The sequence below is a fragment of the Ceratotherium simum genome, chromosome 13, assembly GCF_057802395.1.
Source record: "Ceratotherium simum simum isolate JZ-2026a chromosome 13, ASM5780239v1, whole genome shotgun sequence".
In the NCBI taxonomy this organism is placed as follows: Eukaryota; Metazoa; Chordata; class Mammalia; order Perissodactyla; family Rhinocerotidae; genus Ceratotherium; species Ceratotherium simum.
Genome location: NC_141912.1, coordinates 18,800,128 through 18,823,310, shown reverse-complemented (window position 1 = coordinate 18,823,310; position 23,183 = coordinate 18,800,128). Strand labels below are relative to the sequence as shown.

The window sequence follows — 23,183 nt, the reverse complement described above, 5'->3', positions numbered from 1 at the left end:
TGCTATTCTTTGGGAGACGTTAAAAAAGAAAAAAATTCTTTTTTGCTTAGTTGATCTTTGAACATTTTTCTATAGTGGACTCATATTTTTTTTTTTGTAGTAAGAAAAACCATAATGGTATTTTTAGTTGAAAATAGGCTTTCAAAAATACGAGCCATCTGAATTCTATGTTCCTGAGGTATCCTGCGTGCACGGAGTAGAAGCTATTATTTTTCATGCCCCCTCCCCTCACTTTGCCTTTCTGGGCTTGCAGATGAGGAAGAACTACAGACATTACTTCCTTTCTTCAAAAGCCCTCAAGCTTGTTTATGACGTGATCACCTGGGCTGTCACTCAGCTGGCTGTCTGTTACACGGTCGCACCCTTTGTTATGTTGGCAGTTGAACCAACCATCAGTTTATACAAGTAAGTTTTCACTTTTCCCAATTGCTGTTTAGTAAACTTGTCTGTTTTCTCTGTTTGAGTTAGGAGTTGGTAAATTAAGTCAACCAGTACTAAGAATTTCTGAATACGGCTTCACTTTGAAAATGTCCATAGAAAGCTTTAGGAAGAAATGGCCATCCTGGAGATACCAACATACAAATAGCAATACACATGAGCAAAGGTGACGGGAGGCCCTTCAGCCATTCCTAACATAACTAAGGAACGCTTATGGGAGGGAATTTTTAGAAGATGTATCTGGATTACAAGCTCAGGGGGTGAATTTGCTGCCCTTGCCTCTTTTTCCTGGGCTTAGGCCATGCTGGAGAGTGTGGGGCGTTCTGAGAGCAGGACAGAAATGGGCAGGCGCTGGGCTGGCTGACTTGAGTGGTCTGCAGGAGACCTCTGTGCTCTGCTGAGATGGCAGTGCTGGTGGGTGCGTGTGGGGGATTTATGCTGTGAGTTGCCCTTCGTAGAAGGGAGTATGTGGCATTTGGGGTGGAGGAGGTGGTTCAAACCAGAGACAAGAGGCTTTAGGGAAAGGATGTCAGGCCCTTATATTCAAACACCAGCGTTCCAGATAAATGCAAACCTATCCTTGCTTACTTTTACTGTTTGACTCTTTATGTTGAATGCATCGTATTTCTCCACTATTGCAAACTGGTTGTGTGACCCCTGGCAAGTTATTAACCTCTTTTACCTGTGTTTTCTCAATTGCAAAATGAGGGTGAGGATAGAATCCACCTCAAAGCACCTTCGTTAGGATCGAATGAGGCAAATGTGCAAAGGGCTCAGCCAGCGCCTGGCATAGTCTCTATACTCAGTAAATGCTAACTTGTATTATTTAATGGTTTGCACAGGCTTTTGTAGATTGATTTTAGAACATAGCTATGATCAGAAGAGTAACTTAGAAATAAACAATGCAAACGTGCCTTATTTGTAAGTTGGGGAGTCCCTGTAGTCGATGCACTGGTCGGGAATGATGAAGGACACTTTTAATACTCAATACAGGTATCAGTGTTTTTCAGGTCATAGGAAAAGGAGGTAGAGGGAACTATACGACACTCTTCCATAAAGCCTGTTTCTATAATATCAATTAGGTCATAGGAGTTATGTCAGTCTAACATGGAAGTTGAGCTGGTTTATTACTACATAAATTTTCCTAGACAAAAGAGGCCAGTATAGTGGGAAGAGAATTACAATCTTCAGCAAAAAAAAGCCCTCAGTTCAGCTGCTACAGAAGTAGAAGCACTTCAGCTCTATATAAGAACCCGGAAATTGAGCACCCCTTCACTGGGCTCCCTCTTCTTTTTTTTTTAAATTTTATTTATTTATTTTTCCCCCCAAAGCCCCAGTAGATAGTTGTATGTCATAGCTGCACATCCTTCTAGTTGCTATATGTGGGACACGGCCTCAGCATGGCCGGAGAAGCGGTGCGTCGGTGCGCGCCTGGGATCCGAACCCGGGCCACCAGCAGCAGAGCGCGCGCACTTAACCGCTAAGCCACGGGGCCAGCCCTGGGCTCCCTCTTCTAAGAGGCACCCCCCGCCCCAAAGCCTGCACCTCCTGGCCCTCAGCTGGGTTTATCTCCTCTGTGCCCAGCCTTAGGGCAGCCCCAGTTGCTCACAGGTCCATTTTCCTCCCCCTTGTCTCAGCACCCTCCAGCCAGCATTTATCCTTCATTGTCTGCCACCCCCTGAAGCAGCTGTTACCCTCATCAAGCCATCTGCCTGGGCTGGCCAAGTTGTTGGCTTAGGTGCTAATTGTTTTTTGTTAGTGCTGTAGTTACAAAGTCTCAGAGGTTTTGATTTGTCTGCTTCTAACATGATCCCCATGCCCCATAAGCCTGTGTATTTTAAGCACATGATATTGCCAAATGCAAGATTTTTCAGGAATATATGCATCATGTTACAGCAGAAATGCCTGTCTTCGACTCAGTACCATTTAATACCTGCAGTGTGCTGGGCACTGTTCTAGAAGCTAGAGGATAGAATGGTGAGCAAAATATAGAACTCATTCTTGCTCCCATGCAGGGGATAGCTTGATGGAAGAGACAGGCAATAACAACTGACAAATTTATAAATACACACTGAAATCGTACTCTGAGTGAATGGTACAAAGATTTAAGAGAGCGTGTAACAGGAATAAGACTGGCATCGAGGGGGGGCTTTTGGGAGGAAGTGGCATTTGCGATAAGTCCTGGAGGCTGCAGAGTGGGAGTGAAGCAGGCACAGCATGTGTGAGGGTGGTGAGCAGGTGGAGCACTGCGGGCTGTGCTTCCAGACACAGGGAACAGAATAGCAAAGCCCCCTCATGATAGGAGGATGCTTCGTGCACTGAAGACCTTAGAGACATGAGTATGGGCAGAACGTAGAATCAAGGTAGAAAGTGGTGAGCTGAGAAGAGAGAGGTGTTAGGTATCGGTATCCCTGTTTATCATATGAGGATGTGGAGGCTCAGAGAGGGTGAGTAATTTAACAAAACTCACACAGTAAGTAAGTGCTAGTGTGCACCCGAATTTTAGACTCACGGTTCCTTTAACAGTAAAATCAATAGTACAGTTACTAAAAATTTCTTTAGGAGAAGCTGTTGTGGAAGAAAAATAAGGCTTAGGGATCATACTAAGTGATGGTTTGTTTAGGATGACATGCCTTTAACCAACTAAAGTATGTTAATTCCTACACTTAGGCAGGAGCTCTAGGGGAAGAATCAAATAGTTATCAATCCAGATCATGTGTAAGTAGATTTCCGTTTCTTTCCACAAACAATTTGTTTAGGGTGAAATCGACATTTCTGTCAATTTTGTCAATTTCAGATGATTCAACCTAATGTGTTATCTCGTTATTATAGTTGCTTATATATATAATTTAAATTCCTTATCTAGATCAGCTCTGTCCAATAGAAATTTCTACAGTGATGGAAATGCTGTCCCATAGGTGAGGCACCAGCACATGTAGCCATGGAATGTTTGAAATCTGGCAACTGTGACTGAGGAACTGAAATTCCAATTTTATCTAATTTTAATTAATTTGAATGTTAGCAGCCACATGTTGCCAATGGCTATTATAGATTGCATCTCAAAAACTGTGTTTTCAGAATCTCTTAAGAGAATTACAGAATCTGGCAAAATAAATTAAAATTGCATGGTCTTTTAGTGGAGGTGGGTCGGGCTGCATTCCAGATCTGTTCCCCACGTGGGGCTAATTTCAGTCCCTGGCAGTGAACGACAGTTGTATGCATATCCATTTCTCTGTGTATCCTCCACTGCTGAACATTTAAATTTCAGATGTGCCTCATTTTTATGTCTAGTTTGTTTTTGATCTAGAGTGACTTCAAATCTCAGCTTTAAATTTCTCAGTCTAATTTATTTTCTTTAAGTTGTAAATGAGCCCCAAGTGAACATTGAAATGTATTATGAAAGAACCTTAGTCAGCTTTGGCTGCTATGACTCAATACTGTAGGTTGGATGACTTAACATTTATTTCTCACAGTTGTGGAGCCTGGGAAGGCCAAGGTGCCAGCAGATTCTGTTTCTGGTGAGAGCTCTCTTCCTGGCTTACAGAAGGCTTCTTCTCACTGTGTCCTCACATGGCAGAGAGACAGAGAGAGAGAGTGAGAGAGGGACAGGGAGACAGAGAGATGGGGAGAGAGAAACAAGTGGGAGAAAGATACAGACACAGACAGGAAGAGACAGTGAGACAGAGAGAGGGGAGAAGAGATAGAGACACAGAGAGACAGCGTGTGTTCAGTCTGTTTTCTTTCTCCTCTTCTAAGGTCACTAATCCCATCGTGGAGGCCCCACTCTCATGGCCCCTTCTAAACCAAATTACCTCCCAAAGCTTACTCCTCCAAATACCATCAACACTGGGAGTTAGGGCTTCAACATATCAATTTTGGGGGGACACAAACATTCAGTCCATAGCAGAACCTTTCTATGAAATCATTTTGAAAAGCAAATCCTCATATATTAATTTGTCTTTAACTAGATAACACTTTCTTAAATTCAATGTGTTAAGAATCTTAGAATTGGTGTAGAAATTTGTGTAGGTAGCAGACTGCTTGAGAGTAGGAACTATGATTTATTTATCTGTGTATCTGGAGTACGTAGGTCGGTCCTAGCACGCCCAATCAATGTTAGTTGAGTTTTTCCATAATAAAAAGATCAAGTATTCCTTAAAATTTTAGAGAAATATAGATTGGCAGAATAGGTTACTATGCCTCACTAGGGGACTGAAATTTTTTTGATTTTTCAAAATATTTGACTTTAACATAATTGCTCCAGTGTAGACTTGGCCACATATGAACGATGAAGGCAAAATAGTGCAAGAACAAAGTATACTTTAGGTGAGCAGACTTTGGGGTTACCTATGGCTGGGGTGTGCCTGGAGAATCCCAGTCTACACCTGTTGAGCCAGCGTGTTTGTCTGTAGAGCTCTTTTTCTCTCTCAGTAATGTCCTGGTTTAGACAGTACATTCGATGGTCACTCGCCTGTGGCTCTTCACCCCTCTGTGGGTTAAATTACCATTACTCTTGTGCTAGTCTTCTTTTCCATTCTCAAGAAAAGGGGGAGGGGCTTTGTCTTTTTGTAGATTCCAGTGTAATGCTTTGTACATTCTAAGCAGTAAATGCTTATTGAAAGAATAAATGAGTAAAGCTCTGTTTGCTTCTGTTGGAGCTCTTGACTGTTCTGTAGACATCTTCCAGGAGCTGTTCCTCTTGCTAAAGGGTGGGGAAGTTTAGGGCATGTGTGAGTTATCTGATTCTAATGCGCCTGACCTTATGATCACAGAAGCTGGAGAATGATCCATAAACCAATTGTGGGTTCCCCCCCCTTTTAACATTATTTTCCTTATTCTTCAAAAAGGCACTGGGAAAGTATAAGTTCAGCTTTTCCAAATGGTTCTAGAACAGTTGTACAACTGCAAGCTGTTCCTAGTTACTTGCATTTACTGATATGCCCAGTATTTATTGCAAGTCTACGTTGTACCCAGTGTGCTGAATGTCACACTAATGCTGGAAAAGGCCACAAGCCTCAAAAGCAAAGCTTGTTTCTTTTAGTTTGGATGAAAGTTATTTTCAGAGTTATAGAGTAGGTTTTGAAAATCTGGATTCTTCTGGCTCCAAATACACACAAGAAGAACTCCTTACACTTGAGTAGAGCATATTGGTCAAAGTGTCAGTTGCATTTGTGTTTGGGGAACAGAGTATAGGTTTGAGTTGGGTCCTGGGCGTTCTTAGACTTTGAACATGGGTGGTTGCTGGCTGTGGTGGGGTTAATGCTCTTGCTCTGCTTATTATGTCAGTGGGACAATATCACACATCTATCCATAGACAGCTGGTTGGTTTGCTCTGCCAGTTTTGTGGTTTCGGTCCATCCCTGGCCCACTCACCCAGCAAAGGAGTTACCTGTGCTGTGGATCAAGGCTAGTCCGAGGACAAACACGTCCACTGCTGCCGTAAGCAGTGCCATCACGTTCATGTGACCTTTCTCATTTGTATCCTTGTTTGAAATATAATTTTTGTGTGTTTTTATTCCTAGGTCCATGTACTTTTATTTACACATCATAAGTCTCCTGATAATACTATTTCTGCCAATCAAACCACAAGCTCATATTCAAAGGCAGCCTCAGACTCTGAACTCTGTTAATAAGAAAAAAACAGATTGATACCTCCAAGAAAAGCTGAACAAGGAGAACTGCAAAACGTTGGAAAGATGAGATGAAAACGCTCAAGAGTTCTCCGGTGACTTAGAGGCGATGTTTACATGCATCTTTTTTTTTTTTTTTTAAGTGCAGGGAATATTTTTATAAAGCCTTTTTGTACCATTAAATCAGCCATGTCCGGTTGATTTAATATTTTATAGGACATTTGAGTGGTGTGGAGAATGTGCCAGAGCTGTAGAGACAGTCCATTCTGGGCTGCTGGGTCTGTGCTTATCTGGCATGATTTCCAGCCACTGAAATCTGAATGTTGGCAACCCGGGCTCCAGAAGTTAGAAGGTGAAGCTGAGATGACTTGTCTTCCAGAACATACCCAGAAATGGTCGTTCCTCTGGAAGCCCCAAATCCTTTGACTTGTGGCATTGCTGTTTTCAAACACAATAACTACACTCTGAAGACCGTGGAGGAGAGGGAGCATGGAGGGAGGTTTTCAGGGTACCAAAAACTCTACGAACCAGGAGGACAAACCATGAACACTTGAGGGGACTGAGAGGCAGGCAGGCCCTAAAGTAGGCTGCGTTATTTTCCAGGGATGTAACTCTTGCCTTTTTCCTTCTGAACTGAGCCAAGGTTGGAAATCAGCAAGTCTCCTGTACCCATACCAGGAGTCTAGGTGGGGCCACTGTTGTCCAAATGTCTTCCATTTCATATGCACCATCTGCCTGCCCACGGCTGATCCTGAGAAAACACCCAAATGTTCACACCATCAAAGGCAGTGAAATGTCTTTTACAGAAATTTTTTAAAAAAGTAATTTAAACTGAAGTTTGTAAGAAACAGCAGACATTTCTCTCTTTTCTCCCCTCATTTCACAGAGATGGTCACAATCATGATGTACACACAGGCTGGTTTTCATTTTCCCGATTTCATAGCTGATTAAATCCAACTTGTTTTAGTTGAATCATCATATTGGAAAGCAGAAATTGAAAGAAAGATGGTTTACTTTTCAATCTTTGTTATGAATGTGCTGTGGTTCCTTTTGGGGACTTCTATTGGGTAGGATTCTCTGTGGGAAAAGGAAACGTGGTATTAATTGTTGTGGAAAATTATAATAATACTGATAATAAAATATATGCTATAATGGTGTGCCCTCAATCAAATGCCTTGGGAGGAGAGAATTTTTTCAAATCAGATGGTAAAAAAATAAGTTTCTTAATGAATACTGTGTTTCTATATAAAGAAAATATTTCTGAACAGAAGAATTGCTTTTTTTGTGTGTCAGTAGAGACTTGCCATTTTGAAGTGTGTGTGTGTTTCTGTGTGTGTTGTAACAAATGTGCACAAGCTTCAGGTTTTACTTGTTTGACATTTGAGCATTATAACATGTTCAATTTGTCCGCTATGTCGGGCACTTGGAAGGTTTTGGTTTGGGGTTTGATTTCCAGCCTTCGTTCCGAACTTTGCAGGTAGGATTTAATCTCCTGTTACAGATGAAGAAACAGAATCAGGAGGTGTTTGCTAACTGCCCCACAGTCACAGTTTGTGGTAAAGCTGAGATCTGAATCCAGGGCAGGCGCAAGAAAACTGTTGGCCGTTGGTCTTTCCATGAGGGGTCTTGCTGGTGCTTCTGTTAGGATAGTGAAATGTGAAGTGCTCTTGTCCCCTAAACTGGTGCTGGGGAGAGTGCTAGAACCTAAACTCTGGCTCTCATGTGAGATAATGGAAGTTACGACATTGCGTGTTTGAGCCAATGTATGAGGTTCACCCCAATTTAACCAGGAAATCTTGCGGCAACCCTACTTTGCTGTCCCAGGAGGAATATTAGATGGTGAGTGGGGGGGGGAGGGGATGTAGGTACCTAAAATCTGTCAGAGTCTGTCTCCAACAGGAATATTTTGAGGTGCAAGACCAAGAACAATGCACATCTTGCACACCAGCAAAAATGGTATATATCACCACTGGCATGAAGCCTGTGGAATAATCCATATTACAGTGCAGTCTTTGAATTTGCAATATGATTTATGTCCAGGTTTCACTCTAAGTATCTTTAGTTCTGAGAGAAGAACTTTGGTAGCGAGAGGAGAGGTGATTGCCAGGGTGACCAGTAGTCTTGCTTTGCCAGAGACTCTGCTGACCCCTCAATCCTGGGCAAAGTGGGACCATTGGTCCCCCTAGTGACTGTGCAGAATCAGTTAGTCCTTGTGGAATGGAGTGGAAGTCAAGCCTCTGGAATCTGGGCTTAGAGATGCTGTATGTCAGATAGTGCTGGGCCTGTGGGCACATCTTTCTTCTTGTGAGGCTTTTCTCAGTACTAAAAAGACAACACTTAGAAGAGTGACTAGCACCTTTTTTCCCCTGAGAACTATTTACCCATAGAAAAAAATGTCAATTTAGGACCAAAGTTTAGACAGAAGGTTGGGACTGTTTCTATTGCCTTTGAGTTCCAAGTTGTCCTAAATATAATGTGCATTTAATAATTATGTATTGGGTTGATGAGCTTTCAGTTTAAAATAAATACATTTTATGGTTTTGTTTTTGAAAGGGCCAAATCTAAAATATTCTATTTCATTTTATTCTTTTCTTTTTATTTTTTAAGGTAACCATAAGGAACAGGAACATTATTCAGTAGTCACAAAAAGCAATAAATAATTCAGTCTGAGATTTTGACTGGCGGGGGGAGAAAAAGGCAGAAACTGGGAGATTGGGAGGAGAAAAGAGGAGTGGGTGGGTGCACCCTCAATTACTGTGCAGGCTCTGGGTGGGGAGCAGACGGCCGTCCTGGGCAGCCCCTCTCCACCCTGGCTGCACATTAGACCACAAAGAAAGTGTTTTAAAAAGTGATCGATGCCCAGCCCCTCGAGGCAACACATCTTATTTTAATTCTTGTCTCTAGCTCTTGGCATAGTGCCTGGCATATAATGAAGATTCAGTAAGTGTTTGTTGAATGAATGAAGGATTGAATGAATTAGTTTAATGCGTCATTGCACTTGACAGTTTTGATGGAGTCGCCTTTGCACTGGGAAGCATCTTTTCTGCTTTTCAGAATTAGTTCTTGAAATAAAGGCTTTTGTTTTCAGGGAATTTTGAAAGCACATTATGTGAAATAACCACTCAGGCAGTTTACATAGTCTGGAACTCCCTGGTCTGTCCATCCATTAATTAATGCATTCACTTATTTGTCAGTTGTTGTCGTGCTGTTAGGCACAGCAGGTAAAAGATGCTAAAGACCCCTTCTCTGCCCTCGAAGAGTTCACAGTGTGACCGGAAGACGGGATCCAAAGCGTGTGCTGTAGAAGTGCCCAGGAGAACAGCAGCATTCAGAAATATACAATATCCTTGTTTCCTGTAAGTGTGGAGCTCCCTCATTTCGTGGTGCCTGAAGGTTACCCAGGCCAGCAACATCACTGCTCCCCAGCCTCATGTCCAGGGCTCGTGTCCAGTCCTTTAGAGTTAAACTTGCCCTTGTCCTGAAATTGGATGTTGACACTGCAACATTATGAGCACCAGTTAATGTAGTAGCCATCAAAGGAGCAGGCTGTACTTTCATGGGTTGCCCATAGAGGTAGTGGGGTGGCTGGCTGCCCTCTGGAAGAATCTTTAGTGAAGGTTCTAGGCTCATTGCATGCCTTTATGAGGCCCAGGAGGAAAGGTATTTGCAGAGAGAAGGCCCATCCCACATAAGCCTTGTCCAACTCCCTAAACTCATGTAAGGCTACTACCATATGCTGAGACGACGAAAACTATCAGTTATTAACAGTTCCTATCACATGCGTTACCTAACACAGTTCCGAGAACTTGGTATTATTATCTTTCTGCAAATGTGTAAGCCAAGGCTCAGAGACTTTAAGTAACTTGCCCAAGGTCACCCAGCTAGTTAGTGGCGGAGCTGGGATTTGAATCATGGTTTGGCTAACTCTGAAATCCATCACACCCCCTAGTGCAGAAGCACTTTTGTTTTCAGAGAGAGAAAATTTTAAAGCTGAAAGTAACACTACAACTCACCTGGTCCAGTGGTTTCCAAATGCAGACTGGCAGCCCTGTCACTTGGGGAGCTTGTGAAACATGCAAGGAACAGGGAAATAAATTTGCTGTTGAAAGAAAATGCTGACTGCTGCTACTTCCATCTTCTCAGGGAGCAACAGAATTCATATCAACGGAGGGTAATGGTAACCTTGCTGTTACTCTTTGCTGGTTAGGGGAAGGAGCAGACTGGTGGGTGGGAGCCAAGCTGAATCATTCGATTCTGTTCACGAGAAAGTATTTTGAAGCTTCTATCAGTGCTTGTGCTCCTAAAAGACCTTTTGTTTAACGTGATCCTTAGCGCATTTTGAGATATGCCACGGTTGGCTTAGACTTTCAGTCATCCATGTGTGTTATGGGGAGCAAACTGATTTGCTGGAGAAATGAACAGAACTTGGGGGGAATTAAGCATTCACTGCTCGGGAGGAGAAGAATGAGACGGCAGAAATTTGGGGCCTGAGGAGAAGGGGAATTCCCAGTGAGTGGCCAGGTCAGGGTGACCTTTAAGAATAGGAAGGTGTAGAATTGCTGGGCTGTTATGGAATGTTCCTCTCTTGCTGCCATAGCTAGAGACAGTTTTAATCCTAAAGGGTGGTCTTGGTTCCAGTTTGGTCTGGCACTGGGAGGAAAGAAGAGAACAGACTAAGGTAGAGAATGCAGTAGATGCTAGAGATTGGAGCAAGATACACCCAGGAGTAATCTAAGCCCCTGTGAGAATCCCCCAAAACACTGGCCAATATCTTGGCCATTGGGTTGGAGTGGTGCTATGCTTCTCATTAATTGAATTTCTGAGTAGAGGGATATCTTATAAAGTGAGAGCCCTTGGGGATATGCAGGTAACAGATGCCTTAACAGATATTTGGTTACAGACTCACTCCAGGTCCCATCCCCAGATAATTTGACTCAGTTGGTCTGGAGTTGTAACTAGGAATCACTCCTCACATAATTCTGATGTGCAGCCAGGCTTGGAAACTACAGGCTTAATCATTTTTTTACATCTGAGGAAACTGAGGCCCAGGGGGTTGAAGGACTTGCCCGAGGCATCACAAAGCTCTTACACCCAGCAGAGTGCATGTCATGGAGACAAACGGGATAAGGGGAGCCCTCTAAATCTTCTACGGCATTTTCTCAAATCAGCGTGCCCCTCTGAGGCCTGAGGATGAGGGTACAGGTGAGCCTTAGGGTGTGTTTCAGCAGACCTGGACCTCCTCATGCCCCAGATACCAGTTGGCCCTCACGTGCCATGACATAATGTCAGCTCCTAGGCTGCCTCCCAGTTTTTCCAGAACTGCTGATCCAACCAGTGGAGGCAGATGGGGAGCACTTTTCTGGACCGTGCAGCACTTTTCTCTATGACTTTCTGGATCCACATAGCCCTGAGGATCAAATGACCCCTTTTGTTCTCAAAGAAAATTCATACGGAATAAGCACTTTTGACATAAAATATACATGGTCTAAGCACTTGCCAGCTACAATTGCCCATTCATTCCTGGCTGTCTTTCTGTCTACTGTCTCGTGTTTCACAGGCAAAATGACCTTTCAGCATTTCCAGCTGCAGCCCCGGGTTGCAACTGTCTCTGTGTGCACTGGCCTGGAAAAGCCCAGATGCTGGAACAACTTTTCTGCCTGGTCACCAGTCCCTTCTCCTTCCAGTTCTTCTCTAAGCTGCTACCAGAGAAGCTTCCTGGACAGCCCATCAGGCCAGTCTTCTTCATAACAACTTCTGTTGGCTCCTGCTGTCTATGGCATAAAACCCACCACCTTCCCTTCCGACCCTCACCAGCCTGGTTCCCGCCTCTCCGCCAGGCAACGCAACTGCCCCACTCCGAGCCCTGCCCCAGCAGCCTGGGGTGTCTGACTCGGTGTCTTTGTACCCTTTATTGCTGCTGCCTGCAAGACCTGCCTTTTTGAGCAGGCACTTCTGAAAGCAAAAAAGGCCTTTCTGGCAGAGAAAAATTGAATGTACAAGATGCTGCTTTCACTGTGATGTCTTTCTCCACTCACCTCTGGATTCTGCTCATAGATCCCCAATAACACCCGTGTCCTGAGTGACTTGATTTTGTCTCACCAGCTGCCTGACAACTATAGGTTATGTTTTTCTTTCTATCTTCATACCTAGCAAGGCCCTGACTCAAAAGTCCCTGTTGGTTGAACAAATGAGTGAATAAATGAATTCCATTCACTCTGGCAGGATTATTTCTCTGGGGTGAGGGAGACAGGGCATCTTGGAGAGGCAGGTTGGGTGTGGGGTTCTGGCCCCTGCATTTAGAGACCAGCTCTATAAATGGCCCTAGTGATGACCAAAGGCTCCACGTTTCCTTGTCCTTTAACATCCAGGCTTTCCCTTGAATATATGCTGGGTAAAGCTCTTCTGGCCACTGGGGTTCAGGTGGGGTAAGATGAGCATGCTGGAACTAACTTCCTGGGGGTTATTCACCCTCTGGATTCCATATTGCTGGGACCCTCATCTTTTACAACTTTTGGTAGTTAGTGGTTCTGTTGTCTGCATAACCAAGGCCTTATTTATCCATCTCCTACGGAGGCACTTTGTGTCATCTGCTCGGGCTACCATAACAAAAAACCACACACTGGGAGGCTTAAACAACAGAAAGTTATTGTCTCACAGTTCTGGAAGCTAGAAGTCTGAGATCAAGGTGTCAGCAGGGTTGGTGTCTTCTGAGGCCTCTCTCCTTGGCTTGTAGATGGCCATCTTCTCCCTCTATCTTCACGTGGTCTTCCCTCTGTGTGTGTCTGTGTCCTAATCTCTTCTTATAAGGATGCCAGTCATATTGGATAAGAGCCCAACCCAATAACTTCATTTTAACTTAATTGTCTCTCTAAAGACCCTGTTTCCAAATACAGTCACATTCTGAGGTACTAGGGGTTAGGACTTCAACATAAGAATTCTGGGGTGACACAATTCAGCCCATAACAGACCTTTAGCTTGTTCCCACTGTTTCTGTGATAATAAACCTTGCTGCAGGGACCATCCTTTTCTATTTCTCTGTGCTCATATAGGGTGATAAGGTAGACATGAGGAAGTGGAATTGTGGGATCTCAGTATAAAGAAATGGACTTTCAGCTTGCCTAGGTGTATTGTTCTCCAAATGGTTATAGGAATCTTTCCCTTGCCCTGCAATGTATAACATTTCTCCTTTGTCCACATTCTCATCAGTACTTGGTATAACCAGACTTTTGTTTTTTGCCAATCTGGTCAATGTGAAAAGATATGCAGAAAAGTAATTCTCCCTCCGAGGTCTGTCCTCAGCAATCTTGTTCCATTCCCTGGAAGCAACCACTATTATCTTCTTTGTATACAGCCTTTCAGAGAAATTCTGTCCCCTGCATCTAGCTTTTTGAAAATATCATAAGCATTTCTCCATATTATTACACAAACTTCCTAAAAGTTGTTTTTAATGGCTGCATAATATTCTGGGAGTGAATGTGCCATAGTTTTGAAAAACATCCCCCTAATTGTTGGACATTGGTTGTTGCTTCATTTAAAAAGATATTCCAGTTTTCCCAACACTATGTATTGAAGCGACTTTCCTTTCTCCACTGTATGTTCTTGGCTCCTTTGTCAAAGATTAGCTGTCCATAGATGTATGGTTTTATTTCTGGGCTCTCAATTCTGTTCCATTGCTCTGTGTGTCTGTTTTTGTGCCAGTACCATGCTGTTTTGATTTCTATAGCTTTGTAGTAGATTTTGAAGTCAGGGATTGTGATGCTTCCAGGTTTGTTCTTTTTTCTCAGGATTGCTTTGGCCATTCGGGATCTTTTGTTGTTCCATATAAATTTTAGGATTCTTGGTTCTATTTTGGTGAAAAATGTCATTGAGATTCTGATTGGGATTGCACTGAATCTATAGATTGTCTTAGGTAATATGGACATTTTAACTATGTTTATTCTTTCAATCCATGAGCATGGAATATCTTTATATTTCTTTATGTCTTCTTCGATTTCTTTTAATAATGAATTATAGTTTTCAGCATATATGTCTTTCACCACCTTGGTTAAATTTATTCCTAGGTATTTTATTCTTTTTTTGTGATTGTAAATGGGATTGTATTCTTGATTTCTCTTTCTGCTAGTTCATTATTAGTATATAGAAATGCAACTGATTTTTGTATGTTGATCTTGTACCCTGCAACTCTACTGTATTTGTTAATTATTTCTAATAGTTTTTTGGTGGATTCTTTAGGGTTTTCTATATATAGAATGATGTCATCAACAAGTGGTGACAGTTTTACTTCTTCCTTTCCAATTTGGATCTCTTTTATTTCTTTTTCTTGCCTAATTGCTCTGGCTAAAACTTCCAGTACTATGTTGAATAACAATGGAGAGAGTGGGCATCCTTGTTTTGTTCCTGTTCTCAGAAGGATGGCTTTCAGTTTTTCACCATTGAGTATGATGTTGGCTGTGGGTTTGTCATATATGGCTTTATTATGTTGAAGTACTTTCCTTCTATACCCATTTTATTGATAATTTTTATCATAAATGGATTTTAGATCTTGTCAAATGCTTCCTCTGTGTCTCTTGAGATGAACATGTGATTTTTATTCTTCATTCTGTTAATGTGGTGTGTAACATTGATTGACTTGTGGATGTTGAACCATCCCTGCATCACTGGAATAAATCCCACTTGTTTATGGTATATGATCTTGTTTTTTTGTGAGGGAGATCAGCCCTGAGCTAACATCCGTGCCAATCCTCCTCTTTTTGCTGAGGAAGACTGGCTCTGAGCTAACATCTATTGCCAATCCTCCTCCTTTTTTCTCCCCAAAGACCCAGTAGATAGTTGTATGTCATAGTTGCACATCCTTCTAGTTGCTGTATGTGGGACACGGCCTCAGCATGGCCAGAGAAGCGGTGCGTCGGTGCGTGCCCCGGATCCGAACCCAGGCCGCCAGTAGCAGAGCACGTGCACTTAACTGCTAAGCCACTGGGCCGGCCCCGGCATATGATCTTTTTAATGTATTGTTGTATTCCATTTGCTAATATCTTGTTGAGAACTTTTGCATCTATGTTCATCAGCGATATTGGCCTGTAATTTTCAAAAGAATGAAAGTAGACCATTATCTCACACCATACAGAATAATTAACTGAAAATGGATTCAAAACTTGAATGTAAGACCTGAAACCATAAAACTCCTAAAGGAAAACATAGGCAATATGCTCTTTGAAATTGATCTTAGCAGTATCTTTTGGAATACCATGTCTAATTAGGCAAGGGAAACAAAAGAAAAAATAAACAAATAGGACTACATCAGACTAAAAACCTTCTGCACAGCAAAGGAAACCATCAACAAAACAAAAAGACAACCCACCAACTGGGAGAAAATATTTGCAAATCATATATCCGACAAGGGGTTAATTTCCAAAATATATAAAGAACTCATACAACTCAACAACAAAAAAATGAACAACCCGATCAAAAAATAGGCCAAGGAGGGGCCGGACCAGTGGCACAAGCGGTTAAGTGCACACGCTCCTCTGCGGCGGCCCAGGGTTCGCCGGTTCGGATCCCGGGTGTGCACCGACGCACCGTTTTTTAGGCCATGCTGTGGTGGTGTCCCATATAAAGTAGAGGAGGATCGGCATGGATGTTAGCCCAGGGCCAGTCTTCCTCAGCAAAAAGAGGAGGATTGGCAGATGTTAGCTCAGGGCCAATCTTCCTCACCAAAAAAAAAAAAAAAAATGCAAAGGATATGAACAGACATTTTTCCAAAGAAGATATACAAGTGGCCAACATGCACGTGAAAAAATGTTCAACATCACTAATTATTAGGAAAATGCAAATCAAACTACAATAAAATATCACCTCACACTCGTCAGAATGGCTATAATTAACAAGACAAGAAATAAGTGTTGGAGAGGATGTGGAGAAAAGGGAACTCTCATATACTGCAGGTGGGAATGTAAATTAGTACAGCCACTATAGAAAACAGTATGGAGATTTCTCAAAAAATTAAGAATAGAAATACCATATGATCCAGCTATTCCACTACTGGGCATTTATCCAAAGAACATGAAATCAGTAATTCAAAAAGATATATACCCCTCTATGTTCATAGCAGCATTATTCACAACAGCCAAGATGTGGAAGCAACCCAAGTGCCCATCAACAGATGAACGGATAAAGAAGATGTGGTATATATATATACAATGGAATACCACTCAGCCATAAAAAAGACAAAATTGTGCCATTTGCGACAACATGGATGGACCTTGAGGGTATTAGGCTAAGCAAAATAAGTTAAACAGAGAAAGACAAATACTGCATGATTTCACTCATATGTGGAAGATAAACAAGCACATGGATAAGGAGAACAGATTGGTGGTTACCAGAGGGGAAGGGGGTAGGGGGAGGGCAAAAGGGGTAAATGGGCACATAGGTATGGTAATGGATAAAAACTAGACTATTAGTGGTAAACATGATGCAGTCTACACAGAAACTGAAATATAATAATGTACACCTGAAATTTACAGTTATAAGCCAATATGATTTCAATGAAACAATTAAAAAAGAATCCTTTTAGAAAATTTTAAGGGGCCGGCCCTGTGGCGTAGCAGTTAAGTACGCGTGCTCCACTGCTGGCGGCCAGGGTTCGGATCCTGGGTGCGCACCGAGGCACCGCTTGTCGGGCCATGCTGTGCTGGCGTCCCATATAAAGTGGAAGAAGATGGGCACAGATGTTAGCCCAGAGCCAGTCTCCCTCAGCAAAAAGAGGAGGATTGGCCTGGATGTTAGCTCAGGGCCAATCTTCCTCACACACACACAAAAAAAAACCACAAAAGAAAATTTTAAAATTCATGAAAAGAATAAGGCACACATAATCCCAGTACCTGTTAACATTTTATTGTATTTCCAATTTTTCTTTTATAGTTAAAAAAAAATTTCTAGTTATACTTTTTATAGGTACTTATTTTTACAAAAGCCTAATACTTCCTATAGAGTTCGAAATTGTATTTTTCATTTAACTTCAGTCTGAGCATGTCCCCATGTAATTAAATCTTCCCTCCCTTTTTCTTTTTGCTCCAGTGAGCACATTGAGGAATGAAAACTGGTGAGCCCATAATGGGGGCTGGCTTGAATATGGTCTAGTAATTCATTTAATTTTTTAAAAGGTAAATCAGTGCTAACTTTAGCTCTTTAAATAATTAGTAAGAAATTACTTTGACATATCTCACAATCCATCAGAATATGGAGGCCGAGGCCAGCTTCTCTGAGCTATTTAACCTGCTGCCTACTAAGAGACTTTATTTAGCTTCTCATGTGTTTGTTCAGGAAATATGGGCCTTTAAACCAAAACTTAAAAGCTCTTTTGGTCTGCAAAGTTGAACAATCTTCCAAAAACCTATCAAGCAGCTTTTTCTTATAACAGAATGAGTTCACTGCCTTCTCTGGCTCACCAGACTTGAATTGTTATTAATGAAGATTATTTATCCCAATTTAAATATAAAAAGATTAGGAGAATGAATCTAGTAGAGAACACTAATAAAGTACATAAAACAAAACTTTCTGGGAACTTTAAAAATCTACAATTCACAAGCATATTTTGCATCAGAAGATCTCATGTGAATGAATTATTTAAATTAAAATAAAACTTAAGTTTTCTCAATGCTAAAAATGCCTGAAGTTGAAATATTGAGCCTGGTTAACATAATTTTGATGTTTTTAAAACTTGTAAAAACTTGAAACAATGATTTGCAAATTGAATTCGAATTATACTTAAAAAAATCCCCCAAAAACTAAGCACAAGACAGCCCTGAACTGAACAATTAAACGCACCTATAACACACACAAACTCACTACAGTCATCTGAACTTCAGTCCTGGTGAAAGAAAACGTGACAAATATTTCAGGAAGAAAGCACAATTTAAAACCCCAATGCGCGGCCTTTTAAATGTTGCTGAATCACTGTTTCCCATGAGTCAGAAGCAGTGAGGGAGGTAGAATTACAAGCGAGAGCTGAGAGGAGCTTTGCAACTGAGCAGGTGAAGGTCTTAATACAAGGTCTCCAGCCTTGCCTTTGTTTCTGCTGAGCAGCCCTGGGGCCCGTGAGTGGGTGACTTCTTGGTAAATATTTCCCAGCATTAAGGGTCTCAGGCCTTATTTAAAGTCTACGTTTTGCAGTATCTCTTGAGGTAGAGAAAACAAGGAAGCAGTCAAAAGACATTAGAAATGACCGATCCTCCTTCAATTATGAGCGATAACTCATATCTCTCTGCCCAGATGATCTAAAATTCTTGACTTGAATGTGGCTGGGTTTTCTGAAGTGGTGTAAAGTAGTGACATCTTGTGGACACTTGTGGTAATTGCAGGTGACTCGTGTTGCATTACAAAGCCAAGGATTCGTTTTCCCATCTGTTCGTCCATTCATTCATTTGTTCACTCACACTCTGAATACCCAGCAAATGCCACTTTAACCTCTCTGGTGTTCCTTTTAAACAGTAAATGACAGTCTGTTGGAGTAAAGGTCAGATTTTAATGACTGTGTTCCTGTAGCCTCACATACTGTCCTGTCCTCTCTCTACCTTAGAAAAAACAAAAACAAGAGTCTATATGGACTCAAAGGAGCATAGATGTTGGAGGCAAAACTGCTTTGTTTAAGGCACATTTCTGCTTCTTTCTTGCTGCGTGACCGTATGGAGAAAGTGAACCAACTCCCTGAGTACTTTCCTTTTTAGATAGAATAATAGCAATAACTACTGGGCAGAATTGTGGAGGTTAAAAAGGAGTTAAGCCATAATGTGAGTTATTAAGCTGATAGATTTCTGAAATGTGTATAGTGGAAATCATCAAGTCATTGGGGGCTGGGGCCATAGAAGCTCTTTGTATATCAATTTTCTCAGCTATAAAAGGTACATGAAAAACAAGCTGACCGTCACGGTCGCTTCTGCTTCTAACATTCTACATTTGATCTTTTCCTTCACACTGTCATGAGTCTCTTTATTTCTGGTAGTGAGCTCCCCAGCCTATGGTTGTGCCAGTGTGTGTTAAATTATTTTTTGGCCTGTAACTTTGGGGTAAATATTTTGTTTCCTGGGTAATAAGTTCTGAGTGGCCAATTTCAAAAGGCAAATACAGGCATTTTGTATGTTATCTTTCATTGTTGACATTTCAGTTTTATAGTTGGGGGAGTTAGGCAAGTTTCTGAATTTAGAAAGAAACAGGGAAACATTTTGACAAATGTTTAAAGCTCTCTTGTTTCCAACAGGCACAGTAAATGTTCACACATGAGTAAGTCATGGGTGTCTGCCCTCTTCTGGCCCAAGATTGCTAGGATGAGCGACGCAGTAAATTAATCTTTCTTTCTAGGTCTCCCTTCCCCGCTCAATTGTTTCTCAACAAAACAAGGCACTTGGATAAAACTCACAAATTGAATTTATGCCTCTCTGTCATAGGGAAAAATATCAGAAAGCAACATATCTTTTAGGCAAGTTTGTTCTTTCCTTCCTCCCTCCCTCCACCTCTTCCTTCCTTTCTCCCTCCCTCCCTTCCTCTTTTTTTTTCTTGTGAAGTTTTCTAAACATTATAAGAATAGTTTCAGTCCCACATGAAAAGAGGTGATATTCCATTTCATACCACGTTTTATTTATAATTCACAGTTCATAAAACCTATTCCCATACATTCTCTCCTTTGCCTCCCAAACCAACAATGTGAGGTTAGTAGAACCAGGTGTTACTGTCCATTTTCAAGTTAGGAACCTGAGGCCTGAAGAAGCTGAGTACCTTTCCTGTGGACACACATCTGGTGAGTGACGGCATCAGCATGGAACCTGGGACTGCCCTCTCGGGCTTAGGTCTGGTATCACCACCCTGTGTAAGTTCATTTCAAGAATTATATCAGAAACTTTTCTTGTGGTATTTGTTTGAATAAATTGTAGTTAGAAGTTGTTTTTTAAGGCTTGTTAATCTCTGAATGAGGGATGATCCCTTCAGAAAGACAGAAAGACCCAACAGAGGGTCTTGGGTTGTGTCTTCCCAGGAGCAGACCCTGAGGTGGGGATTTCATTTTAAATAGTTATTTGGGGAAGTGATACCAGGACACCAGAAGGATTCGGAATGGGGAAGTGAGACAGGGAAGGGATGGAAACTAATAGAGGGTGCATTAATTAGTAGATTACCACTGTGGGCAACTAGGGCTCAGTCTGCTGGGGACCACTGGGAGGCAGTGTAGAGCACACCCCAGAGTTGTCTCACCTGAGAGAAGAGGAGGCTGGGTATTGATGGACCAGCTCTCACTTGTCATTGAGACAACTCCCCAGCACTATGGCACTACGGCAGGCCACACAGGCCAGGGCGCCGGGGAAGAGTTGCAGGCGAGTGCAGTAAGCAGCAGCAGCATGCACCGGGAAGGTGAGGGCTGAGAGGATGTGGGCAGGCACCGGCCATGTCCCCTTCCAGATACACCTGCTCTTCCTGGTGTTATTACAACGGTGAGTCACGTGTCCAGCATCATGCAACATGCTCCTTTGAAGGAGTCACAAAATAAATTTAAAGATAATAGGGTCTCTCCCTATCACAATAGGCTGATTGAAAATACATACACACTTGAAACAAGTAATACTATAAGTCAGTTTATTATCAAGTGTCAAAATGAGTAAAATGGATATCAAATACTATAAAAGTTCAGAGAAGGAAGAGATTGGAAAGCCTTGCTGAGGAAGAACTCCAAGGGCTGACGGGATTTGGGGAAGTGGCGAGTGAAGATTGAAGGTGGGGTCAAATGAAAAGTATAGGTAAGTGTGTATATCTTTCTCATCCATCCTCTAGAAAATGGGAAGTTGAAAGTCCTCCCCACCTTTGTATCAAATTAATATATGCATATAGCTTAAAAGAAAAGGAATAGTTTAGAGGCTTATGATGTGAGGTAAATAAAAGTAGGTCTAATATTATTTTTTAATTAGGCTTATGCATACAAAGCTACCAAAGTACTACTGCTACTAATAAAACAGATTGGTGAGGTGCAGTTAAAGCCACACTTAAAGTTTATAGCCTTAAGTTTATATATTTTTAAAGAACAATATACAAAAATAAATGAGCTAAGCATTCATCTCAAGAAGTTAGAATAAGAAAAGCAAATTAAACTCCCCCAAAAAGTAGAAACAAGAAAATAGTAAAGGTAAGAGAAAAAAATTAATGAAATAGAAAACAATCTAGAAAGAGGATCAGGAAAGCTAAAGGCTGGTTCTTGGAAAGAGCTGATAAAAGTTATAAACTCCAGGATAGACTGATTAAACGAAAGCAGGCAAAAAACACAAATAACTAATATCAGAAATAAAAAAGGAGACAATAGTATAGATCTTGCTGCAAACATTTAAAATATTATAAGTATATTATGAGCAGCTTTAAACAGTATTTCAGTTTAGATGAAATTGATACATTCCTCAAGCATGTCAGTTGTGACTGACCAAAACTGACATAAGAAGAACTAGATAGATCAGAATAATATTATAACTATTAAATAAACGATATCTATAATTAAGAAACCTTCCCATAAAGAAAACTTTAGGCTCAGAAGTCTTACTGGTGAATTCTTCCAAACGTTTAAGAAAGAATTAATGCTAAACTTTTAAACTCTTTCAGAGAATAGGGAAGAAAAAGATCATCCCCGATACCTAAATAACACTGATACCAAAACATGGCACACATTATCGGAAAAACTACGGTTGAATCTACTCAAAAGTCCTAAACAAAATATTAACAAAGTGAACTGATCAATATGTAAAAAGGATAATAAATCTTGCTCAGATTGGTTTAGTTTGGGAATGCCAGCTTGGTCTAGTATTTAAAGACTAATCAGTGTGATTAACATTCTTACAGAATAAAGGAGAAAAATTATAATGATCATTTTAACAGCTGCATAAAAAGCAACTGGAAGCATTTAGTATTTACTCATGATTTTTAAAAAGTCTTGGCAATGCCACACAAAACAAAGGATCATAAGAGACTACTCTGACAATTATATGCCAACAAATTCGACAACTTAGAAGGAATGGATAAATTCCTAGAAACATACAACCTACCAAGACTAAATCATGAAGAAACAGAAAATATGAACAGACTGGTTATGAGTAAGGAGATTGAATCAGTAATCAAAATCCTCCCAATAAACAAAAGTCCAAGACCAGATGGTTTCATGGTGAATTCTACAAGAAGAATTAATACCAATATTTCTCAAACTCTTCAAAAAAATAGAAGAGGAGGGAACACTTCCAAACGCACTTGACAAGGCCAGCATTACCCTGATACCAAAACCAGACAAGAAAACTACAAAAAAAAGCTAATTACAGGCCAATATCCTGATGAACCTAGATATAAAAATCCTCAGTGAAATATTACCAGACTGAATTCAACAATACATTAAAAAGATCATACACTATGATCAAGTGGGATTTATTCCAGGGATGCAAGGATAGTTCAACATCTGCAAATAAATCAATGTGATAAACCACATTAACAAAATGAGTGATAAAGATTATATGATCATCTCAATAGATGAAGAAAAAGCATTTGACAAAATTCAACATCCATTTATGATAAAAACTCTCAGCAAAGTGGATATAGAGGGATCATACTTCAACATAATAAAGGCCATTTATGACAAGCCCACAGCTAACATCACACAATGGTGAAAAGCTAAAAGCTTTTCTTCTAAGATCATGAACAAGACAAGGATACCCATTCTGGCCGCTTTTATTCAACATAGTATTGGAAGTCCTAGTCAGAGCAGTTAGTCAAGAAAAAGAAATAAAAGGCATCCAAATCAAAAAGGAAGAAGTAAAATTGTCACTTTTTGCAGATGATATGATAGCATATGCAGAAAACCTTAAAGACTCCCCCAAAAAACTGTTAGAACTAATAAATGAGTTCAGTCAAGCTGCATGATGCAAAATTTATCTACAGATCTTCCTTGACTTCTGATGGGGTTATGTCCTGATTAACCCATCATAAGTTGAAAATATCATAGTCAAAAATACATTTCACACACGTAATCTACCGGAACATCATAGCTTAGCTTAGCCTATCTTAAATGTGCTCAGAACACTTACATTAGCCTACAGTTGGGCAGAATCA

The 23,183-nt window shown here is 41.0% G+C and overlaps 1 protein-coding gene across 3 annotated transcripts in view; it reads left to right on the top strand.

The window, feature by feature from the left end:
- Positions 1 to 7,089, top strand: part of MBOAT1 (membrane bound glycerophospholipid O-acyltransferase 1) — a 97,790-nt gene extending 90,701 nt beyond the window's left edge. For all 3 annotated transcript variants that reach the window (XM_004432086.2, XM_087438073.1, XM_087438074.1), the window contains 2 exons: positions 254 to 405; positions 5,961 to 7,089. In XM_004432086.2, the coding sequence (XP_004432143.2) occupies positions 254 to 405; positions 5,961 to 6,087 (279 nt within the window). In that variant the 3' untranslated portion in view covers positions 6,088 to 7,089. The remainder of the gene's footprint in view (positions 1 to 253; positions 406 to 5,960) is intronic.
- The last annotated feature ends 16,094 nt before the right edge of the window (positions 7,090 to 23,183 follow it).